Here is a 23,778-nt window from a genome sequence, read left to right as displayed (position 1 = left end):
AGACTTTATATTCCTCCCCTTTCAGCAGCACTCCTCACCCCTTTCCAATCTCCCCCAGCCCATAACTCAGCATCACCATCCTATGCCTTAGCTCCCCTTTTTTTTTTAATTTTTAAAAACATTTGGGGTTTTTTTTTTTGGCTGCACCACACAGCTTCCGGGATCTTAGTTCCCTGGGCATGGATTGAACCCGGGCCCTCGGCAGTGAGAGCGCAGAGTCCTAACCACTGGACCGCCAGGGAGTTCCCTAGCTATCTTTGAATCAAACATTGAAAAAATAGAACTTCTTGTTTTCAAAAAATAACATTTACTTTTTCTTCTGATTACAAAAGTAACATATGTTCATTGTAGGTAATCTGGGAAAACACCAAAAGCACCAAAAAGAGGAACATGAGACACAGCAATTCCACCGTCTAGTGGTAAACACCATCAACATCTGGTGTGTCCTAGTATTTCTATGTGAGTGCAAAAATGTGTTCCTTCCAAACTTTCTCGGGCACATTAGTCCCCTCAAGCTCACCCTTGACCTTCCCATCTCCCCCTCTTCCCCATCTGTTCTTCTGCAAGAGGACTGTCAGGGGCTGGTCCAAGACCGATTCTTACTACAATCCTAGGGTGGGGATTGCTCTCCCCATTCATAGATGAGGAAGATGAGAATCAGAGAGGGGAAGAGTTGAGATCACAGAGCTTAATATTAAGGGGTTTTGACTCATCTGTCTGGATCCAAAGCCTGTGTCTCCAATCTGAATAAGCCTTCCATTCAGATTCCCTGCCCTCTCAAGCCCACTCAGAGGGATTCTGCAGGGGTCGGAGAAATAACGGATCAAAGTCCTGAGGCAGGAAGGCCCCTGAGTCTAGTGTTTGAGGTGGGACTCCTTGGGCCAGTTCCCTAAGGCAGGACAGTCCCAGCAGGGTCACAGAGCATCCTCCCTTTCCCCAGGAAAGCATCTCATGTCTTCCACCTAATCTCATATCCTAGATTGAGAAGGCGGATTGGGTGAATCAGAAGTGGTGGCCCCGCGGCTTCCCTGGTGGCGCAGTGGTTGAGAATCTGCCTGCCAATGCAGGGGACACGGGTTCGAGCCTTGGTCCGGGAAGATCCGACACGCCGCGGAGCAGCTAAGCCTGTGCGCCAGAACTACTGAGCCTGTGCTCTAGAGCCCGCGAGCCACAACTACTGAGTCCATGTGCCACAACTACTGAAGCCCGTGCACCTAGAGTCCCCGTGCTCCGCAAGAGGAGCCACCACATTGAGAAGCCCACGCACCGCAATGAAGAGTAGCCCCTGCTCGGGGCAACTAGAGAAAGCCCACGCGCAGCAACGAAGACCCAACGCAGGCAAAAATAAATAAATTAAAATTAAAAAAAAAAAAGAAGTGGTGGCCCCTTTTCAGAGTGAATCCTTTTAGGCTTACCAAACTAGGAGAATCCTGTCTGCTGAGAAGGAACAGTTCAAGAGTCAGTTCCATTGGCAGGTTGGACTTAGGGAGGGGTGTTCTCTGTCCCACCAGCTCTGGGAAACCAGACCAGTTCAGGGGCTGCTTTGGCGCTGAAAGGCAAGGTTGGGAACTGGTACACAGTGCCCCCTGTAGGGCGGGAGCGACCTTCCTTGAAGATACAGACCTGGGAGATTTTGCAGTTGCAGGTAGGCGTGCAACGTGAACTCCATTCTGGTAAGTGCTGGTATCCAGGCCAGGATCAGGAGGCTCCTTCACTTATTGACTGCAGTCTGCACCCAAGATGTCCCTGGGGTCAGGCGAGATAAGCAGAGGGAAGGGGTGAGCAAAACGCTTCCGAGGCCCAGCCCTGAATGAAGGCAGGGGGGCGGACGGGATGCCCGCAGGACTTGACCCAGGCTCCCCAAAGCCCTAAAGCTGCAGTTAGAGGCTCCGTCAGGCTCAGGAACGAGAGGTCATCCCCGCCCACCGAGATGCCACACCAGACGGCGTCTCGGCACAGCGAAAAGCCTTCAACTAACTGCATCCAAACGGCTGGGCGCCGGTTCATGACCTCTGACTCTCCACGCCCCTCCCCCGCCCGGACCCTCATTCGGCTCCACGCTCCGTCCACATGTGTCCCTCTACTCAGGCTCGGGACCCCAAAGCAGCTCCTGGGAACCGCAAGCCCACATCCGGCCCGGGGCTGCGAACTCCGCAGGGGTGTTGACGGGCACTGGGAGGAGCGGAGGGAGGAGCTTTCGGCTGCGCACTTCCGCTTCCGGTTTCCGGTTTCTTAGCGACAGCGGCGGTCGGGGCTCTGCCTTCGAGCGAGCTTGGTGTGGCGTCTGCTGGTGCCAGGAGATTCAAGGTGAGGTGGCCAGGTGGAGAGGCCCGGAGTAGCGGAAAGTTGATGGGACCCGGCCATCGAGGATCCGCCCGCCTGCGAGAGGCGAGGCTCGGCCTTCAGGCTACCTGAAATGGGACTGGGCCGGGAGGGGGGGGTGGGACGCGCGGCTGCCTGGGGTCCGCGGTCGCCGTGGGGTCCGAGGTCCTGGGACTTGGGGCCCAGGAAGACTGCGATCTGGGGGATTGAGAGGGGCGTGAACATTAAGTCTCAATAACCGGGTGCCTTGGGGCCTGAGGGACCCCTGAAGTCCTGATTATTTTGCTTCTCTACCCGCTCTGTGTAGCTCCATCCTGAAGTCCTGATTCTTTTGCCTCTATCCTCGCCCTGTGTAGCTCCATCCTGAAGTCCTGATTCTTTTGCCTCTATCCTCGCCCTGTGTAGCTCCATCCTGAAGTCCTGATTCTTTTGCCTCTATCCCCGCCCTGTGTAGCTCCAGCCAGGATGATCGAGGTTGTTTGCAACGACCGTCTGGGGAAGAAGGTCCGCGTTAAATGCAAGTATCCACTGGCGTCCGAGAGGCGGTGGCTTCCAGAGGGTGCTTGACATGAATGAGGCAGGCAACTCAGTCTATGTTGTAGGGTGATTTTAGTTAAACCCGGGGGCAGGGGTGGGAATGGGGTCCTGGCAGAGTGCATTCACTACTGGAAATGTCCACGTCGCGTTCTATCTCCCCCTTCCATTTTCCTTAATTCCTCTGCGCCCAGTACTGATGACACCATCGGGGACCTTAAGAAGCTGATTGCAGCCCAGACTGGCACCCGTTGGAACAAGATCGTATTGAAGAAGTGGTGAGTACAGGGGTAGAGCTGGGGGCTGGACAGGAGCAGGCCAGAAGTTTTTGGTTGGGGGAGGGCTGCAGCCAGCCCTTTGCTTAGGCAGAACTTCCTCAGCTTGCCTCCAGGCTGAAGGGTCTCCTTAGGCTTTTTCCTGAAAAGTTTTTATCCCGCAGGTACACGATTTTTAAGGACCACGTATCTCTGGGGGACTGTATCCTTTGACTTCTTGAGGAAGGGTCTCCATACCCGGACTTGGTTCTCTTTGTGCAATACTGGAGTCTATATGAGATTATGCATATAATGTGTTTAACTTAATACGTGGCACATGCTAAGTATTTAGAAAATGGGAGCCATGTAATTATTTTGTTGGGGGAGGAGGGTGGTTGGTGAAATGTTTGATTTGACTTGGCTTGTAAGACTTTGACACTTTTCAGTCAAAGTATTTATTACTGAGCTCCACTTGAGTTGGGTACGGGAGGTCAGAGTGGAGGGAGACTCGGGCATGTTTGTTATGCAAAAGGAACATGAACTTTTTTAAAAGTTTGGATTCTTTTCAAATTAAAACGATCCAAATTAAAATGTGGCCACCCTGACCCAACTGTGACAGATGGGAGGGGTGGGGATGGATCCCACAGTGAGGATTCCTTAACACCTGTACTTCAGATGAAATCCACGATGGGATGAACCTGGAGCTTTATTACCAATAGGACAGAATTCCTTCTCCCTGTCCTTCCCTCTTCCCCCACCCTCGCCCCCCACACTAATATGGATGCTTGTGTTTGAAAACTCATGTTAATAAAAACTTAGAGGCTGCTTCATTCACTGTTGTCATCTTTGAGTGAGGGCTATCTCTTGAGGGGAGGGTTGGCATCTGGTCGTCACTATATTCTCAGTACCCAGCTGATCAATAAGAGTTCAAGATTGGATCAATGAGGGAGCCAGTAGACTGGGAGCCTGAATGGAAGACCAGAGCTCTGGGGCTAGCCATGTGTCTCTGAAGGTCAAGAGATCCTGGGATTATTGTCTCCCTAAGAGACCAAGGAACCTCTGGGTAAGGACAGTAGATGTAGTAGTTAGGAATACAGGTTTAGATTCAGAGAGACTGTGGGTGGAATCCCAGCTCTGCCACCAACTGTGCCCCTGGGCAAGTTACTTAATCTCCCTTAACCTTTATTTCCTTATCCAAACTGGAATCAACAGTGTTTACTTCAGTGGTGTGTTGTGAAGTGGAGATGAGATAAAGCATGATTAAGCAGCCACAGTTCTTAGCGCTTACGAAATCCTGTGGACAGAGTGAAACAGTGTGGCATAGGCTCTAAGAAGAACCCAGCCTCAACAGTCAGACCAACTGGGTTTGAATCTTGATCATTAGCAGTGGAATTTGGAGGAGTCAGACTCTCTGATCCTCAGTTTCTTCCTCTAAAAGGGGGAACCATGATGACAATCACGTTTCCATGAGATAATGATGAGATAATGGAGAATGATGAGATAATGGAGTTAAAACAGCAGGATGGGGCTTCCCTGGTGACGCAGTGGTTGAGAGTCCGCCTGCCGATGCAGGGGACACAGGTTCGTGCCCCGGTCTGGGAAGATCCCACATGCCACGGAGCGGCTGGGCCCGTGAGCTATGGCCGCTGAGCCTGCACGTCCGGAGCCTGTGCTCCGCAACGGGAGAGGCCACAACAGTGAGAGGCCCACGTACCAAAAAAAAAAAACAAAAAACAGCAGGATGCCTGGCATTATTAGCTGTCTCCTGCCTTCTTCCCTCAGGTTTGAGTAGACAGGACCCCAAACACTCCATTTCTGTTCCCCTGGCCACAGATCCTGGGGTCAACCTTGGCCCTGTCCTTTCCCAGAGCCACATTCTGGAGCTGCTTTGAGAGTTTCACCTAGAACCTTGCTCCATCCCTTCTCCCCTCTCTGTGTATTGACTTGGCTTATCTTCCTCAGGACATAACCATGTTCAAGTCTAGCCCACTGCCCCACCCAGGCTCCTGCCTGCCTTTTGCCACCAAGCTTCTTGGGATGCAGACCTGCCGGCTGCCTGGGGTGATGGTCTCACCTTGGTCTCCATTGGCCACCTCCCTACCTGCTCCCTTGGCTTCCCTCCTGTCCCTAGGACTCCACTTCCTCCTGACAAGTTAGAAATCTCTGTTTTCTGGTAACCCTGTTCTTATAGGTCAGTATCCTCCTTACCTGTCTGCTTAAAAAACAAACCCCCCCCCAATTTTTTTTTTTTTAATTTCATGACAACCTTGACAAGGTGAGTCCTTGTTTTCAAATCAGCATAGAAAATTACAGGCCAAAAGTAAGACCCCACTCCTGGCCCCATTCTCTCTCCTGAGGTCAGGCCTTTTTCAGTGCATTTATATAAACTTCAGTTTTATTTTTAAAAAGACTGTGCCAATAACTACTTGTAAAAAAAATCCAAATGTTTTGTTAAAAATTGTTTCTTATTTTTATAATATCCCCACCGACAGTGGCAATAATTAACATTTGAGTGAATCCAGAAGTTTTCTGAAATACAACCTATAGTTTTTATACAGTCGGAATAATTATATATTATGTAATATTTGCATACCATTCAGCGGTTTGCTTTTTTATGCTTTCTTTCTATATAAATTATCTGTTTCATTCTTTTTAATTAGTATTTTTATTGATTTTTGTTTGCTTTTTTTTTTTACATAAAAGGGCAGTATGCAGGGATTTTTGTGGTGATGGAACTGCTATGTCTGGAACTGTAGTGGTGGATGCAGGACTCAGCATTTGCCAACCAGGACATAGGGAGAAAGATGGAATGCAGGCTGTCAAATAAATCTGCCTGTATTACAAATGAATCACATGTCCCCACCAAAGGGGTTAGGGGAGAAAGGAGCTGACTTAAATAACCTTGAAAAAGTAATTTGATTTAATACTGTAAGGATAAAGAAAAAAGAATTATATACAAACACTGTACTTTAGTTGGTAACTATGTTCCTTACAGTGGTATAACTTAGCAAATCTGAAACTAGTTTTGTACATGTATACACACACAGGGTTGGATAATATATTGTATATAATTAGAGCCAGGTTTCTTGCTGCTGGAGAAAGAAGTTACAAATAAAACTAGGAGAGGGTACAGTGGAAGGGAGTGGGTAGAATGAACCCTGTGGGGCTGGATTAGAGTTGGGAGTTATCAGTGTGGACTCATGGTTTTTGTTTAATATGTTTACAGACACATGTAGAAATACAGACATGTGCATATATCCATATATTTCCTTTACCCACTTAGAGGGACCAGAAGCCGTGACACCCCAGTATCAGTGAGCACACCCAGCAGCCAGATCTTGCTTTCTAAATAATATTCTCCAATAAAAGGAACCAGGGCTTCTGAGAGAAGTAATTTGGGGTGGGGGTGGTGGGGAGGAGAAGTAATTGGTTCCAGAGCTAGGGCAGGGAAAATACAAGCTGAGCCCGTATTTTCCTGCTCTTATAGGTCAATATCCTCCTTACCTGTCTGCTTAAAAAACAACCCCCCAAAATTTGTGTACCAGAAGGTAAGAAGTACTCAAATAAAAAGGATAGAAGCATGTTAAAAGGGCACAGAGGCCAACCTGTGAAAAAGCTCTCAGTGGCCAAATTTGGAACAACTTGAGCAACAAAATAACGATAGTATTGGATTATAACCCAAAGAATTAAATGTCCTTGAGCCCATGCTCATATAAATAAATAACTGAACATGTAAATGAGTGGGGGAGAAGGGACAACTCTTCATTACAAAAGGATTTCAGTTAGTTGTAGAAGGAAAGAGAGAAATAAGAAATCACCCACCCTTGGACCACTGTAGTAATAATTGCTGTAGGCAAGATGCATTAATAGATGCTAAAATTGGTGGGCAAATTTTAAGCAGAAGTAGGATATTTGCACAGTCTCAAAAGTATCTCTCCCAAAAGTAGTTATTCATTACAAAGGGGAAAATAGTTCAGATACTGCCCTAACCAAGTGATCAAAAACGTCACAACTGAGAGGCAGCTTCTAAGATGGCCCCTAATGATCTCATGTATTCATGCCCTTGTGTGATCCTCTCCTCTTGAGTATAGGGTAGATCTAACTTCTGACAAACAGAATATGGCATAAGTGATGGTATATCACATCTGAGATTGGGTTGTGAAGAGACTGGTTTCTATCTTGCTTGCTCTCTTGCTCATTGATGAAAGCCAGATGCCAGGTTGTGAGCTGCCTTACTGGCCCCCAGCCAGTAGCCAGTGAAGAACTTGTGGTCCTCAGTCCAGTATCCTGTTAGCAACTGAATCGTGCTAGCAACCATAGGAGGGAACTTGGAAGCAGATCCTATCCAGTTAAGCCTTCAGATAAGACCACAGACACCCTTGCTGACACCAGCTAAACTGTACTGGAAACTGAGATGGCAAATGTTAATCCACTAAATTGCGGGGTAATTTGTTATGCAGCAGTTGAAACCCTAATACTACCAGTAATACATTGCAACATCATTGATCACCCAGTATGATGCACTGAGAAGGGCATATCATCTCTGGTATCCCTCCCAATAATGCATAACCTCAGTCTAATCATGAGAAAATACCAGACAAACCCCTTCATGACCAAACATCAGAATGAGAGACATTCTACTCTACAAAAGTATCAACAGCATGAAAGACAAGGAAAGACCTAGAAATTGACATATATTGGAGGAGACTAAGGAGACATGACAATGTAGATCCTGGAACGTAAAAAGGATATTGGTGGTAAAACTGGGGAAATTCTTTTTTTTTTTTTTTTTTGTTAGGGAAATTCTTTTAAAGTCTAGTTTAGTTAATAGTACTGTACCAATGTTGATTTCTTAGTTTTGATCATTATTCTGTGGCAGAATTTCTCAAGTTTTGGCACTGTTGACATTTTGGGTGGATAATTCTTTGTGCATTGTAGGATGTTCAGTAACATACTCAGCCTCTACCCACTAAATGCGAGTAGCATCTCCTTTCCTCCATTTGTGACAATCAAAAATGTCTTAAAACATTGCCAAATGTCCCTTGGGGAACAAAATCACCCCTAGTTGAGAGCCTCTGTTCTATTATGTAAGATGCTAATATAAGGGAAGGCTGGGTGAAGGACATTGAAAACTATACTACTTTTGCAGCTCTGCCCTAAGTCTAAAATGATCTTTTAAAAAGTATTATTACTACTGTGCTCATATTTGCTTGTAAAAAAGAATCAAAATGTTATGTTAGAACTTAAGTTCCCATTTCTTCCTTCACCTGAATCACCAGTGTTAGTCATTAACATATTTGAATAAATCCAGAAATTTTCTGTGATATAAAACTAGTTTTTACACAATTGAGATAATTGTACATACTCTAATAATACACATAATTAAATTATTTTTTGTTGATTTTTTTTGGTTTTGTTATGCTTTCATACATACTATAATTGCCACATTGTACTGTGACTTGCTTTTTTTTTTTCACCCAGCAACACATATCCTTGCTATGGACCAGACATTGTTTTTGAGTGCTTCACATAGATTAACTCATTTAACCTTTACATCAAAGGTATTTATGAGATATGTATTTTTCTTACCCTCATTTTGCAGATGGAGAAGCTGAAGTGCACAAGTTAAGTGATTTGTTCAAGGTCATAGCAAATGGTAGAGCGAGGCTTTGAACCTAAAGCAATCTGGCTCCTGTGTGCTCTTAACCTTCAATTCCCATCCTGCCTCTATAATTTGTCATAGACATGTTTCCCTGTGTTTCATGTCATTACACCTCATTCTTTTTAACGGTTATGTAAGGGTCTGTGCTATAGATGAACTGTAGTTGAACTCTTCCCTGTTGGTGTCTTGACTCCCATGTCTATCTCCAGCCCTAGGTCTCCAGCCACCTCCTCAGTGTCCCACGAGTGCCACAGACTTAATTTTAAATTGACTCATTCAACTATACTTAAATAAAAAATAAATTAAAAAAATAAATTGACTCAAACTGAGCTCATCATCCTCCCATCCGCGCCTCCCATCTGAATGGCAATGCCAACACCCACTAGTCACCCAGGACGGAGGCAGGAGCCAGACTGGGAGGAAATAGGTGAAGTAAAGTAGACTCCAACGGAAATGTAAGGTGCTTGGGTCATGGGTCAGTAGCATAGGGAAAGAGACTTGCACAAAAAATTAAAAGGAGGCGGGCTAGCTTTGGACATCTGGAGGAAACAGGTGGGAAGAGGGAGGATGCAGGAGCCAAATTTAGGCTTCTGGGTTCCTAGCTGTTCATCACCAAGGTAACTGCGTTGCTATGGCAACAGCAAAGGCAGCACAGCCTCTGCCAAGAACCTTCTCTGCTGCAGTTACCTCCATACAAACCAGACACTTCCGCATGGGGAGCCGCGGCCCTCCGGGTACGGCTTAGGAAGGCGGGAATTGCTGCTGCAGTAGCCAATCGGATGAGCTCTGCGGCGAAGGACGCAAAGGAGAGGTGAGGTCTTCTTTGAAGCTCGGCAAAGGGCGTTGACAAGGAGGGCTCGTGTCCCTTTCTCACCACTTAGGGGCCGAGGAAAGGAGGGGGGCGGGGCCTGGGTGAGGCCGACCGGGGGCGGGGCCCAGGTAAAACCGTGTGGGGTCCCGCCCACCCCCGCTTCTGCTCAATAGGAAGCCAGAGAGCCCGTCCGGACAGTTGAGGTGTCCAATGAGTGTCGTCGCTAGACCCCGGTGCGGGGCGGGCCCAGCCAATCGGCAGCGGCGGTGGGCAGGCGCGGGCGGCAGAGGCGGTGCGGCGGAGGCGGAGCGGGCTCTGCGGCAGGAGGGAAGATGGCGGACGAGGAGAAGCTGCCCCCCGGCTGGGAGAAGCGCATGAGCCGCAGCTCAGGTGCCTTGGGGGTCGGGGCTGGGGCGGGGCCGCGAGGGCCCGCGGAAGCAGGGCTCGAGCTCGCCCCTCGGGCGCGGCGCCGCCCCTCGATTGCCGTGGGGTCTTGGCTCCTCCGCGTCGTCCCAGGGTGACGGCCCGGCTCACCCCGTGGGGGCTGCGAGCCTGAGGAGTGGGGAACGCTGAGGAAACTGAGGCAAGAGGCGGGGCCGGAGATGCCCCTCGCACTGCCGGGGTGATTAGGGGACGGTGATCCCTCGGCACTCTCTCAGACGATGGCCCTGGCCCTGCCGATCTGACACCTTTCTTTCGGCCTAATGCACGTGACGTCCGGGGAGAAGGTCTTTGCACCCCGCTGGGCCCAGGGGGCACCCCTAGGGGAGGACACCCCAACCCCATGCTCAGGGCGGGGCCGCAGGGTTGCTCGGCCTCGGGTCCACAACCTCCTACTGCTAACATGCCTACTGCCATCCATACCTAATTCTGAGTTTGCGATATCCGCCCGGTGGTATTCTGCCTGAGAACATCACCCCGTGCTCCGGGACCCGATTTAAGGCTTTTCCCCCAATAATAATGTCAATAATAGGGCACGTTTATCTCAGTGCCAAGCTAGGTGTTTTCTTTCTCTGAATGGCTGCAATTCTGGAAGGTAGGTAGTTATTACTCCCATTTTGCAGGTCAGGAAACTGAGGCCAGAAAACTGAAGGAACTCGCTCAAGGTCATTCATTTCGGGGGGTGGGGGCTGGGTTAGAATCCAGTCAGTCTGACTCCACAGCCCCCTGCCCTTCTTACTGCAAACCACTGAGATACACTGAGGTCCAGTGTTTCACTCCGCTGGACCAGAGCTCACAGTAATCACAGTCGCAGTAAGAATTCCGATTTATTGAACTCCAGGAGCTCTGGTGAGCACTTTGCATACATCATCAACTCTCCACATTAACCCCATGAGGTTTGAAGTCCTTATTCTCTCACCTCACCCCCACTTTTCAGATGAGAAAACTGAGGTTCAGGGAGATGGAGCCCATTGCCAAGGTTTTAGAGGCAGTCAGTGGCTCAGCTGTCACCCGCCCTGCTGCAGCCCTGGCTGTGACCTGCAGCATAAAGCTGATGCTCTGCCCAATTCTGGGCCCCCACTCCCTCCATTTCTTCCCAGTGCAACCCTAACAGTGTTCCCCGTGGGTGACATCCATCCCTTCATATTGGTGGGCACAGGTCCTCCACATAACCCAGGCAAACTCTCTGCCCCCGGGATGACAGCCTATCTCTACTGGGTCCTACTTCAAGCTTATTGTTTGCGGCCCTCGCTCCATGCTCCTTAGTCTCTGGGTAGCATCTGGCCCCAGTAATGCTGGCCCCCAGTTCTGCAGCAGGGTACACTGGGTAGGGGAAAAGAGCAGAGCTTTTGTGTCTGACGCACATGGGTACAGTTCCTGCCTCCCCCATATGTGCCTGGAGCAGAGTAAACACCCGGGAAATGTTGCTTAGTTTTGTGGTCTATAAAATGGACATAATAGTTGCTACCACACTCCTAATGTGTGCCAGGTGCTATCCTAAGGACATTACAGATGTGAACTCATACAGCCCTTACAGCAACCCTTCAGGCAGGTATTGCCGTTATCTCCATTTTACAGGTGAGAAAACCGAGGCCCAGGGAAGGTTGATCAGACAGTGAGTGAGTGGCAGAGTGGCAGATTTGAACGGGCGGTCTGGCTGCTGAGTGCACGCTTGGAACCTTTCTTCCTCACCTGGGGTTATTTTTTTCCCCCTTGAAGTTATGAATAGCTGAAGTTATAACGTGGTCTTATTGCTTGTTTGGTGTCTGTCTGCCCCCACCTAGAATGTTAGCTCGCTAAGGCCTGGTGGCACTGGTGGACAGCAGTGGGTTGGCTGAATGGAGGCATCTCATTGGCCAGTCCCTTATCACAGCCTCACGGTGGTGTCCTCTGAGCAGGTCCCAGCTGAATTCCACTCCCCCCTCTTCCAGGCCGGGTGTACTACTTCAATCACATCACCAACGCCAGCCAGTGGGAGCGGCCGAGTGGCAATAGCACTGGCGGCGGCAAAAATGGACAAGGGGAGCCCGCCAGGGTCCGCTGCTCACACCTGCTGGTCAAGCACAGCCAGTCGCGGCGGCCTTCATCCTGGCGGCAGGAGAAGATCACCCGGACCAAGGAGGAGGCTCTGGAGCTGATCAATGGTGAGCAGAGGTGGAGACAGGGTCTGGGGGCGGCGGGGGGCAGGTCCCTCTCCCCAGGGACCAGACTGGGCCTTGTAGAAATCATGCCAGACTCTCTACCCCAGCTCGCTCAGCTGTCAGCTGTGGCCTTGACAGACCTGGAAGTGCCTCAAGCCTGCCTCTCACGGCTGCCTCTCCTTTTTCTCTCCAGCTGGTATTTGAGGGTGAGCCAGGGTAGGGGTGGAGGAACCAACCTTGGGGCTGGCAGACCTGGGTTCAGACAGTAGCCATGCCACTATAAGCTCCTTGACTTTGGGACATTCACGTTGCTTCCTTGAGACTCAGTTTTCACCTCTGTAAAATGGGCATCATCATATACCTGCCTCCAAGGGCCATCGTGAAAGCTCAGTGAGATGAGAGAGTGCGTGGCACACAGTGGGTCCTCATTCAGTGGGAGCTATGCTTGAGAGTCGTATCATCAAGCAGGGTCCTGGGGCACATGTATGGATGGGTCAGGAGGCAGGTTGGAAAGGTAGAGTCGGTGAATTAACTCTGCCCTGAAGGAGGAGGCTGTTCCTTGTTCTGTTCTGTGTTTCCTCCACAGTCTAGAGCAGCAGTCGATAAGCAAACTTTTTCTGAAAAGGCCAGATGGTAAATATTTTAGGTTTTGCGGGCCATACAGTCTCTGTCAGCTCTGCTTGGTAACTCCATAGCAGCCATAGATGATATGTAAACAGATGGGTGCGGCTGTGTGCCAATAAAACTTTATTTACAAAAACAGCAGGATTTGACCCGTGGGACATACTTTGCAGCACCCTGGTCTAGAGCTGTCCAGTGTGGCCACCACCACCTACATGTGGTTATTTCCATTTAAATTAATTAAATTTGAGTCATATTAAAGATTGGGTCCTCAGTCACACTGGACACACTGTTCAGTAGCCACATGTGGCTAGTGGCTGCCATCTCGGACAGCACAGATAGAGAATGTTTCCATCCTCGCAGGAAGTGCTGGTCTGGATCACACGTGTGGTTTCATCATCCACTCAGCCTCTCTCACCAGAGATCCCAGACCCCTCCTGGGCCCTCCAACCCCACATAACCCGTCTCTCTCCCATGCCCAAATAGCCTGAGTGCCCATCCAGCTCTGCCAGGTCCTGGCTGTGTGACCTTGAGCATGTTACTTAACACCTCAGAGCCTCAATCTTTTCACCTGTAAAATTAGAGTTATGATAATAGGACCCACTGCATAGGGTACTTGAGAAGACTCTGACCTAATGCAGTAAAGCGTGGATAACAGCCTTGGCATCTAGTAGATGTTCTGTAATTGCTCGTGGCTATTATGATGGTTGTTACTAGCGCAGCCCTGGCATAATCCGTCCATATTGGCTGTTGTTTTGCTATGACATCACTGGTCTGGTACTTGGCCAGTGGGATTTTATTTTATTTTATTTATTTATTTATTTATTTATTTATCTCTGGTTGTGTCGGGTCTTCGTTGCTGCACGCGGGCTTTCTCTAGTTGCAGCGAGCGGAGGCTACTCTCCGTTGCGGTGCGCGGGCTTCTCATTGTGGTGGCTTCTCTTGTTGCGGAGCACAGGCTCTAGGTGCGCGGGCTTCAGTAGTTGTGGCACACGGGCTCAGTAGTTGTGGCGCACGGGCTTAGTTGCTCTGTGGCATGTGGGATCTTCCCGGACCAGGGATCAAACCCGTGTCCCCTGCGTTGGCAGGTGGATTCTTAACCACTGCGCCACCAGGAAAGTCCCTGGCCTGTGGGATATTACTTAAACACACCTCTGCCCACACCTACACCCCCCATACAGTGTCTGGCACCTGATAAATGGCACCTCTTAGCCTCCTACCTCCCAGCCTTGTAGAGCAGAGCCAAGTTCTTGCACAGAATCTTGAAGGCAAATTCAAAGAGCTCACCTCCTGAGCTCCGTGAGGGCAGGGACTGGATCTGTCTCTTTCCCCACTGTATTCCTGCCACCCAACACAAAGCCTGGCCCACGGCATTGCTCGCAGCCTGGTTTCCTGAATCAGGAGGAAGCGAGAAGGATCCCTGGCAGAGGAAGCGGCAGAAATGAAGGCCTGTGGCTGGGCTGTAGGTAGGACTCAGGGGAAGGTTGTGCAGGGGACTGAAGAGGGATGAGACCCCCTCAAGGGCAGGTCCCAGCCAGTTGGAGGACGGCCCAGAGTGAGGCCAAGACTTTGGGTCCTTTCCCAGAGACCGCAGGAAACACATGGCCATGTGTGACTGGGAGGGGGGCCCTGTGGCGCTGGCTTTTAGGAAAGAGCCGTGTGGCTGGAGGGTGACGGACCAAGAAAGCCAGAAGGCCCAGGCTGGCTGGACCAGCGGTGAGCTGTGAGCAATGAGCGGGGTCTGGCGGCCCCAGGGGAAGAGGACGTGGCAGGAAACCCGGAGGAATCACGAGATGACCTCTTGGGTCCTCCTAGCTCCTAGAGGGGTCCCTGTTCTGAGGCTTCCGAACCACATGAGAGTGAGCAAGAGGTGATGGGCACTTGGAGGTTGAGCAGAGGAGGTGCCGTCACTGGGGGTTGGGAAGAGGCACAGTCTGGGGAGGGACTCACTAAATCTGAGGGTCTGAGGAAGAGACGTTGGCAAGGCAACCGTGAGAGGACCTGGATTCAGCAGAGCAGCAGGCCGGAGACAGAAGCCCTTGCGACAGTCCTGGCCAGAGATGGCAGGTGGACATGGGGATATCTGAGCATCACGTGGAAGGAAAGCTGTTGGGCCCTGGGGACTGCCTGGGAGTGGCAGGTGAGGATGCCCCCCAGCCCATCTCTAGAATGGACAGGGATGTGTCTGGTGGGGCTCACACTGCAGTGGGAGCCTGGGGGTGCTGAGGTCAGCCTGCGTCTTGGGAAGGGGTGTCTGGGGGTGTGCCCAGTAAGCAGCTGGGCCCTGGGGCCTAGCCTTAAGTCAGTGCACACTCGGGAGTGTTGGCAGGGGTCCGACATGCCTGCCTGTGCCAGAGGGCCTGGTGGAAGCTGTGGGAGGAATTTCAACTAGAAACACGGTGACTTGAACTTGGGGCAGGTAGGAAGCAGGTAGAGTAGATTCTAGAGACATTTAAGAGGCAGAATCGGGAGGATGGGGTGATGGATTAGAGGGGCAGGCGTGGGGTAAGGTCAGAACCAGCGTGGCCCAGCCCTGGAGTCACACAGAGATGGATCTGGTGCCAGCGGTGTAGCTTCAAGCAAGTGTCTTTACTCTCAGAGCCTCAGTTGCCTCATCTGTAGGATGGGGACAGGGTGGCCTTGAAGATCCAGGGGCCAGCCAGCAGCTGAACGCTCAGCAGAGCGAGGGGCTCAGTGTCGGACGCTTCCTGTCTACACAGCAGAGCCTCGACCCCAGGCATTTAGGAGTGTGCGGTGGGCCCCATGGTCTGGACAAGGCTTCCGCCTACCAACAGCTCCCTGCTGCTTCCCCATGGCCCACGGGTGGAGCTCTGGGCCAGGACGTGGGAGGCCTGGTGGGTTTAGCGTGCAGACCCTCCAGTGACCTCGGCCTGAGGCAGGCCCCCTCGAGGGTCATTACGAGGGAGCAGTGAGATGGCCCGGGCCATGGTGCACTCGGTAACCAAACACTCGTGGGGCGCATCGGCAGGCTTCGGGCGCCTGGGCTTGGTTTTCTCTTTCGTGAAAGTGGATGTTGCCCCCCCTCCCCTGTTCTCGTCATGGGCTTGTTCGGGTGATGGAGAGACCGGGATCCGGGCGGCACGCTCTGCAGCTGGCAGCCTGGGTCTGTCAGTTCGCTCTTAGGTCCTGTGCTCCCCACAGTTGCCCCGAGGGGACAGGCTGCCGGCAGTGTGTCCACATTTTCTGCTGAGGCTCCTTTTCCCAGTGCTGGCTCCTCTGCAGCTGCTGGGCTGCGGCCACAGGCTTGTCAGGGATCTGGGGACCGGCTGCCTGTCATTGCCCGTGTCCTTGTGTAAGGAAGCCAGGCCATGGAGAAGCCCTCCCTGCCTACTCCCATCCCTCCATCCCCACATGCCCAGGGCCTGAGGGTCCCAGGGAGGCCCTGATGTGAGCAGCAGTCCCCCTACATGTAACTGTGCCCAGGGCCTGAGGGTCGGTGAGCACCTTTGGCCCAGTGTCCCCACCCAAGGTGGGTGGCTCCCTTCTAGCCTGCTGGTTTCAGGCTGGGTCTCTGGCCTCTCTAGGCACCCCCTGCTGGGATCTGGGCCTTGAAGGAAGGCAGACCTAATCCTGTCACCTTTTTCCCTGTCCAGGCCCCTTCCCTAGTTTGTCTCTAAACTGTTTTATTTTTTCTGGCCACGCTGTGCAGCATGTGGGATCTTAGTTCTCCGACCAGGGGTAGAACCCTCGCGCCCTGCATGGGAAGCGCAGAGTCTTAACCACTGAACCTCCAGGGAGGTCCCGTCTAAACCTGTTTAGAGTCAGAGACCAGTCCATTTGTTTACTCACTTTCCCTGAGATAATTATGGTGCAGCTCAGGCTGCTATGACAATACCATAGGCTGGGGGCTTAGACACAGACATTTATCTCTCACAGTTCTGGAGGCTGGAAGTCCAAGATCAAGGTGTCGACAGATTTGTTTTCTTCTGAGGCCTCTCTCCTCGGCTTGCAGACGGCCACCTTTTGTGTGCTCACAAGGCCTTACCTCAGTGCATGCAGTGGGGAAAGAGAGAGAGAGCTTTTTGGTGTCTCTTCTTAAAAGGACACTAATCCTGTCAGATCAGGACCCCTCCCTTATGACTCAACCTTAATTACTTCAGCAAAGGCCCTATGTCCAAATATCACATTGGAGGGTTAGGGTTTCAATATATGAATTCTGGAGGGACATAAACATTCAACCCGTATTATTTATGGACTGACAGCTAGTAATTGTCAGGGGCTCACTCTGCACCAGGCACTGTTCTGGCAGTAATTCCTTTACCCTTCACAGCAGCCCTCCAAGGTCAGAGCTGGTAATTAGCCCATTTTACAGACCAGGCAAGTGAAGCTCCAAGAGACGAAGTCATGTACCAGGTTGCAGAGCTCAGGATCGGTAGAGCTGGGATCCGAACACAGTAGTTGGGGTCCACAATCTACCCTGCTCTGCCTCAGCTGCCCCGTTGGGTGAGGGTTAGATGGACACTGTCTGGGTAGGGGGTGTTGCCAGTCAGGTGAGGCAGGGCATTGCTGAGAACAGCCCAGTGTGTCTGGTTTGTACTTCCTTTCTTGCCTCCTCTGTAGCATTTGAGCCTGAGGTTCACAGAAAAAAGGCATGAGATTCCAGCATTTCCATCTACAGAACCCAGTGGTGGATCCCTCTCTCTCCTTCCCCATGACCTGTTTCTGTCTCATTTATTCACGAATTCCTTCAACATTAGTGAACACCTGTTCAGTACACAGCACGGAGAGCTGGGGACACAGCAGTGAGCAAGGCCGACCTGGTCCCTGTCCTCCCCGTGTGAGGCGGCAACAGACGCACAAACAGGAAAGGGGTAAATGCAGGGCCCAGGGAGGCACCTCGCCTAATGAGGCCTTAGGGAGACTCCTGGGTGAGACCAGAGGACAGCAGATGAGCTTCGGGTGGGAAAAGACGATTAAACAAAGGTTAAGCAAAGGCTGAGAGGTGGGGCTGTGGGGGGGGGGGGCAAGACTGGGGGGGGCACCATGGGGGGGGTATGACTGAGCTGAGGGGACACAGGGGGTTCTGAATGTAGCCTTGCATCTTGACTTGTGGCCAGACCCCTGAAGGTCAGCTTTTGAAAGGGAAGCTCAGGAAGGAAGCGTTGTTTCTTTAAACAAAATCATTTCAGACTCCCATGCAAGCAGAATATTTTCTGAGAGAGTTGGCTGGTCAGAGGAAGATTTGGGTGCTATGAACTATGGGGGACATGGGAATTCTTTGGCATTCCAGTGGTTAGGACTCCGCTTTCACTGCCAAGGGCCCAGTGAACTAAGATCCCACAAGCCACGCGGCTGGCCAAATAAACCCCCAAAAAACAAACAAACAGGGCTTCCCTGGTGGCGCAGTGGTCGAGAGTCTGCCTGCCGATGCAGGGGACACGGGTTCGTGCCCCGGTCCGGGAAGATCCCACATGCCGCGGAGCGGCTGGGCCCGTGAGCTATGGCCGCTGAGCCTGCGTGTCCGGAGCCGGTGCTCCGCAACAGGAGAGGCCACAACAGTGAGAGTCCCGCGTACTGCAAAAAAAACCAAAACAAAGCAAATTATGGGGGGGCAAAAGTTTGGCTTTTATACTGCTTTTAGGCTGTTGCTTGCACACATGCATTGTGTGCACTCCTCGGCCAGGCCACCTAGTCTCGGGGGTTCCCTGCCACTGTGCCCACAGCTCCAGCTGCTGGAGGATGCAGCAGGGGGGTGCTTGTACAGGGCTCAGGGCTGGGCCCGACTCCCCAAGTGCTGGGCATGTGCAGCAGTGCCCGCCAAGGTACCTGGAGGCGGGCAGGTGCACTGGGGAGCACTGTGCACTCAGGATTCCCTGGCTGGTGTTACTGAGGTCCGGACAGAAGAGAGAGGAGATATCCTGGTGCTGCCCGGGTGAGGCTGAGGACACAACCAGAATCCAGGGAGAGGAGGAGGTAGAGGAGGGGTATCCTAGTGACATCCGGTTCAGATCGCAGTCACCCGTGAATGCGTCTGGCACAGGGGGATCACCTACCTGGCAGCCCCAGGGCGGTGTGGAGAGCACAGCAGAGCATTACGGCAGAAGCCACTGCAGCATGCGTGCAGTCCACAGAGGGTGGGGATTGTGTCGCATCCGACGGAGAGCCTGCCTGACCAGGCGGCGCGTCACGGTGACGGCCAGCGCAGACTGCGAGGTGCGGGCGAGGAGGACCAGGGATGGGCAGGTCAGAGAGAAGTAGGGGCAGCCTCATCACCGGCTGGCACAGCCCACACGGAAGAGGGAACAGGATGGTGACAGCAAGTGCCATTTGTCAAGGCGTCTGTCTGTGCCGGGCACTGTGGCCTGCCGGCAAATGGCTGACAGTTGAGGCTCAGAAGCAAAGGGACGGTCAGGACAGAGCGAGAGTGACAGGGACACGGGGGAGGCAGGGGTTATCAGGACAGCCGTGGAAGCAGCCGAGCAGATCAGATGCCAGGACACGCAGTTGCTGCTGTGACATGCAGTGAGACGGGGGTGGGCGGGGAGTGATAGGTGTGCTGTCACCGTCGTTCCAGGGAGATAGATGGATACCAGTGATGTTGAGGTCAGACAGGAGTCGGAGACCCATGGGCCGAGGTGAAGTTTGCACCAGCCGCTCATGAGGCAGATGGCCTGGCTGCGTGTCTGGGCCTCAGAGCACCAGGTAGATTAATCCGCGGTGTCACTGTGGTGCTCAGACAGGTACCAGGCGTGTCACAGCCTCGTTTAGGTCAGACGGGAGCAACACGTAGAGGTGTCACCGTGGAGTTCAGAAACCCACCGGTGGGTGTGACAGGGTGCCTCTCACATCCAGCGTGGGCTGGTGTCCCGTCGCTAAGCTGGGGGTGGTACGTGGTCCCAGGTCCCCCCAGGGGCCTCAGGGATAATGCCCCCCAGGAGAGTGGCTGTCAGGGAAGCCACGTAGGCCTAGCTCGAGGCAAGGGGCTGTCCGGTGGTGGTCTGGGGAGGACAGGATAGGTTCTTATTCCAAAGGCTCCTGCCTGGACTCAGGAGAGTGGCTGGCGGCCCTTTCCTAACCCCCCCCCCCGCACACGCAGGGTCTGGGAGAGTCACACAGGTCCTCCGTGCTGCCACCTGGCGCCCTCTGCTGGGAGCCCTTCGCCTCAGTCATCCTTTTCCTTCCCTCCCATCGGCCCGGCCTCCCTGTCCCTCCGGGGAGAATCGGTGCCCAGTGGGGACAGTTTGGGCTGCACAGAGGGTGAATCTGGTGCACTACCAACACACCTGCTGCCTCTGGGGCGCAGTCTGTGGGAATGACGCGTGTCCCTTCCCGAGCCCCGGCTAGGCCGCCGCTGGGTCTCTTCACGATGCCCCAGTAAGCGGCCCTGGCCTTCCTCACACTTTGGACAGATGAGACAGCTGAGGACCCAGCCGTCTCCTGTGGCAGAGTTGGGCTGGCGCCCTGGCCTCCTGCCTTTCTCCTAGAAGCCTCTAGAAACTCTCCACTGGGGCTTCCACCACTGCCCTGGGGCTCTTGGGGGACCCCTGGTCCCAGTGTCCCTTTGTAACTTCTGTCCTGTCTTCTGCTGTCCTCCCCAGAAGGGCCTGGGGGGTAGATTTTCTCAGAGTGTGTGTGAGGGTAGGAAGAGACCATGCTCTGTTCATTGTATGTTGCTGAGCGCGTGTGTGGTGGGGAGTGACACAGAGGGCGGTATTGGGATGGGACGTGAGACCAGCTGGCTGTTGCGGTCACCACAGGGTCACGGTGTGCATGCACGTGAAGGGCACTTTCCGAGTGGAGTGCCGCCCTCCCTGGAGAAGCCCCGCCCCACCCCTGACGGGGAGGTCTTCCTGTGTGTCCCCCTCGCAGGCTACATCCAGAAGATTAAGTCGGGAGAAGAGGACTTTGAATCTCTGGCCTCACAGTTCAGCGACTGCAGCTCCGCCAAGGCCAGGGGAGACCTGGGTGCCTTCAGCAGAGGTGCGCGAGGAATGGGCACCACCAAACCCCGGCAGGACCCTCTGACCCACCAGCGCCCGCCCAGCCCACCACCTAGAGATCGGGAGGGGTAACGCCTGTCTCATGGGCCTTTGGAGTCCACCAGGTGGCAGCAAAGTCCCTCCCTCAGGCTTCAGAGGCCGCCCTGCTGGGGGTCGTGGCCGCAGAGCCTTCTCCCCAGTGACATTCTCTCTTGCGGTGGGGAGTCCATCCGTGTGTCTCTCTGCTCAGTTGTCCCCATCACGGGCCCACCAAGGTGGGTACTTGCTGCCATTTTCCTCTCCTCCTGTTGGAGGTGTAAGGCTGGGGCCCCTTAGAGCCCCAGGGCATGTCCCCCAGCATCCCCTGCCCCGCCCTCATGGGTGGGGAAACCAGGGGTGAGGGGAGGAGGGGGTCAGACCAGCAACCCCGAGTTCAGGCATCTCCAGCTGGGGCTGTGGAAAGGGAGGAGCGGAGGGAACCAGGCCTCCGCCTCCTTCCCACTCCATCCCTGGGGTCTACAGAGCATCGGGGAGGGGCCAAGGATGGGGCGAGGGGTGTCGGGGAGCCAGCAAGGGTCTGTGGACCGCCTGCCCGCCCCAGGAGGCAAGGGAGACAGACAGTGTGGCAGGGGCTGGGGACCGGCACAGGGAGACCAGTTCATCCCTAGAACGCGTCTCTACGTGCGCGGCAGAGACCGCAGCTCTGCCCTCATTCCTCACTTGCTGTCCTCAGCCTTCCCGGGGCCTCCGTAATTGCCTTGCCACCCTCAGCTGGGCCCCACTCGCCACTGTGACCGGGCCCTAAAGCACGTGACGGATGAGTCCAAATGAGCGCCCGGGGGTGCAGGCGGGAGCCCCATCTGCCTGCCCTGCCTGGTCCTGGCCTGCAGCCCGGGTCTTGACCCCCCACCTGCCATCCCTCATGCTTCCTTCCCCAGGTCAGATGCAGAAGCCGTTTGAAGATGCCTCCTTTGCACTGCGGACAGGGGAGATGAGCGGGCCCGTGTTCACGGATTCCGGCATCCACATCATCCTGCGCACGGAGTGAGGGGCGTGGACGGCCCAGGCCCGCCGCACAGACGCCCCGCCCCCGCCCCCGCCCGGGTGGGTGCGGGACTCCGCTCCCTGCTGCCGCTGACCGGCGGGCACCCCTCCCTGCTCGTGTCACACAGTATTTATTGATCCCAAAATGGCTGGGAGGGGGGCTCTTCACCACCGGGGGCTCCCTGCCAGACTCCCCTCCCCTTTAGGAATTGACTTCAGAAGGGTGCAGGGTGGAGGGGCTCGCCGGGCTTCCACATCCAAGGGCTGGGGGTGACCTGTCCCAAAGAGAAGGCCTGGTTAGCTGAGCCGCCCCCTGTGTACCCCCAGGTCCAGGAGTGGGGGGGGGGGCGGGCAGGGCCTTGAGTTATTTCTGATTTTGCCACTTCCCTCTATTCAGTTGCAAAAAGCAAGCGCTCCGCCTGGGGCCCAGGCTGCCTGCTGCTTGGGGGCCCTCTCTAAGCAGCAGTGCAGCACCTTCCCCAGCCTCCATTAAACCTGGAACCAGTGTTCTGCTGTCCCTGTCTCTCATTTCCTCCCTGCGGAGGTGAGTGGGGCTCGGTTGGGGGAGCGATCATCTCCCACCATCCCTGGCGTCCAGGTGTCCAGGCCGCCTTTCCTCCCTGAGCAGCCTCTCCTCTTCCTGGGCTTGGGGGCATGCTAGCGGCAGCCGGACTCTCAGGGAATTGGAGCATTGCTCAGCGCCAGCGCTCCTCACACTCGGGTGTTCAAGGGCCCTGACCCCCCAGCTCTGGATTCAGCAGGTCGGGTGGAGCAGGGCATCCTCGGGGAGCCAGATTGAAGCCCCCGTGCCCTGGGTGCTCTCGCCGCCCCCCTCCCACCAACTCCCTCCACGCACATGGGCCACTTGAGTTAGAATGAACTACGCCTAGCACCCTGAGGCCCGCTTCCCTGTCACCACAAGCGCTCTGGAAGATTGTGCTTGGGTCCTGCGGCCTCTGCAGGCGCCGTTACCATGGCAGCAGGGGGCCAGGCGGGTGGGGGGGTCCTGCCAGGCGCCTCTGAGAGCAGGGATCCTGCCCCGCCCTCTGGGGGAGGGGCCTCCGTGGAGCAGAGGGAATCGCTGTGGCGGGTGGGGGTGGGGGTGGGGCGGACTCTTCCTCCTCTTCAGATTGGGGGCTGGGGTGCGGCCCACCTCTTGCGCATCACCTCCTCGTAGCTGCCTTGGGGCCAGGGCCTGGGCTGGGGGCTCAGGTCAGTCAGGAGGTTTGCGGCGCTGCTGAGAGGCGGTTAGGCCTGGTCTGCCCACCTGCTTCACGGGGACCAGCCCGGGGCGGGGACGGGGGGCAGGTGGCGGGCTAGCGGGGCTTGGGCACCTGAGGAAAATAAAGCCCTTCCTGGCCTGACACCAGGGAACACCCCGCCCCCCACCCCCCGTCCCCGATGAAGCTGAGTCTCTGATAAAAGCCCCGAGTCTCAAACAGCCACCTGGGCCGACTCCCATCTGGCCAGCTCCTGGAGCCATCGCTCTCTGCCTGCCGCCTGCCAGAGCGTTTGTCATTAGGAGGGTTTAATGAATTTCCTCTCAGCTCTGGTGGGCTGGGGAGAGCCTGATGGTTGGCTGCGCCTCCAGGCAGAATCCTCTCCCACCACCCGTGGAGGCCACAAGGCAGGCAGCAGCCCTGCTGTCTGCGCCACCCGTTCTGTGGTGTCGGGGGAGCCACTGCACCCCTCCAGGTCCAAAGGAGCCTCTGGGAAGGATCGGAAATGAGTACTTGGGGGCGGAAGGGTTTTCAGGGTCCTGCTCCAAGGCACCACCTGAGGGTGGGCCTGTGCCTCGCTCTCAGCACCAAAGGCCTGGGGAAGGTCTCCCTGGGCTCCCAGGCATCTGAGATGCTGCCGGGGAAGGGAGGGTGTGGGATGTGTGTGTGTGTGTGTGTGTGTGTGTGTGTGTGCGCGCCCAAGCCTGCATGTGCCCGTGTGACTAGTTGGCCTTAGGTGTGTGTCTGTCCTGTGTGACCCGGGGGTCTGCCCGTCTAGGCGTGACCAC

General features: G+C 54.1%; 2 protein-coding genes across 3 annotated transcripts; both read left to right on the top strand.

The window, feature by feature from the left end:
* Positions 1-2,157: 2,157 nt before the first annotated feature.
* Positions 2,158-3,940, top strand: UBL5 (ubiquitin like 5). 2 transcript variants are annotated; one of them, XM_024745844.1, is made up of 5 exons: positions 2,158-2,307; positions 2,777-2,843; positions 3,051-3,134; positions 3,296-3,333; positions 3,786-3,940. In XM_024745844.1, exons 2-5 carry the CDS (start codon positions 2,788-2,790, stop codon positions 3,827-3,829), a joined length of 222 nt encoding a protein of 73 aa, XP_024601612.1. In that variant the 5' UTR covers positions 2,158-2,307; positions 2,777-2,787; the 3' UTR covers positions 3,830-3,940. The 2 variants fall into 2 exon arrangements, with proteins under 2 accessions (XP_024601612.1, XP_024601611.1); XM_024745843.1 differs by having other exon boundaries at positions 2,231-2,307; positions 2,728-2,843.
* A 5,920-nt stretch (positions 3,941-9,860) lies between these two features.
* PIN1 (peptidylprolyl cis/trans isomerase, NIMA-interacting 1) lies at positions 9,861-22,280 on the top strand. The gene is made up of 4 exons (XM_024746049.1): positions 9,861-9,973; positions 11,956-12,168; positions 20,617-20,727; positions 21,665-22,280. The coding sequence occupies exons 1-4, from the start codon at positions 9,916-9,918 to the stop codon at positions 21,772-21,774; spliced, it is 492 nt and encodes a 163-aa protein (XP_024601817.1). The 5' UTR covers positions 9,861-9,915; the 3' UTR covers positions 21,775-22,280.
* The last annotated feature ends 1,498 nt before the right edge of the window (positions 22,281-23,778 follow it).

This window comes from Neophocaena asiaeorientalis, unplaced genomic scaffold (genome assembly GCF_003031525.2).
Source record: "Neophocaena asiaeorientalis asiaeorientalis breed wild unplaced genomic scaffold, Neophocaena_asiaeorientalis_V1.1 scaffold357, whole genome shotgun sequence".
NCBI lineage: Eukaryota > Metazoa > Chordata > Mammalia > Artiodactyla > Phocoenidae > Neophocaena > Neophocaena asiaeorientalis.
This window is presented reverse-complemented; position numbering and strand designations above follow the sequence as displayed.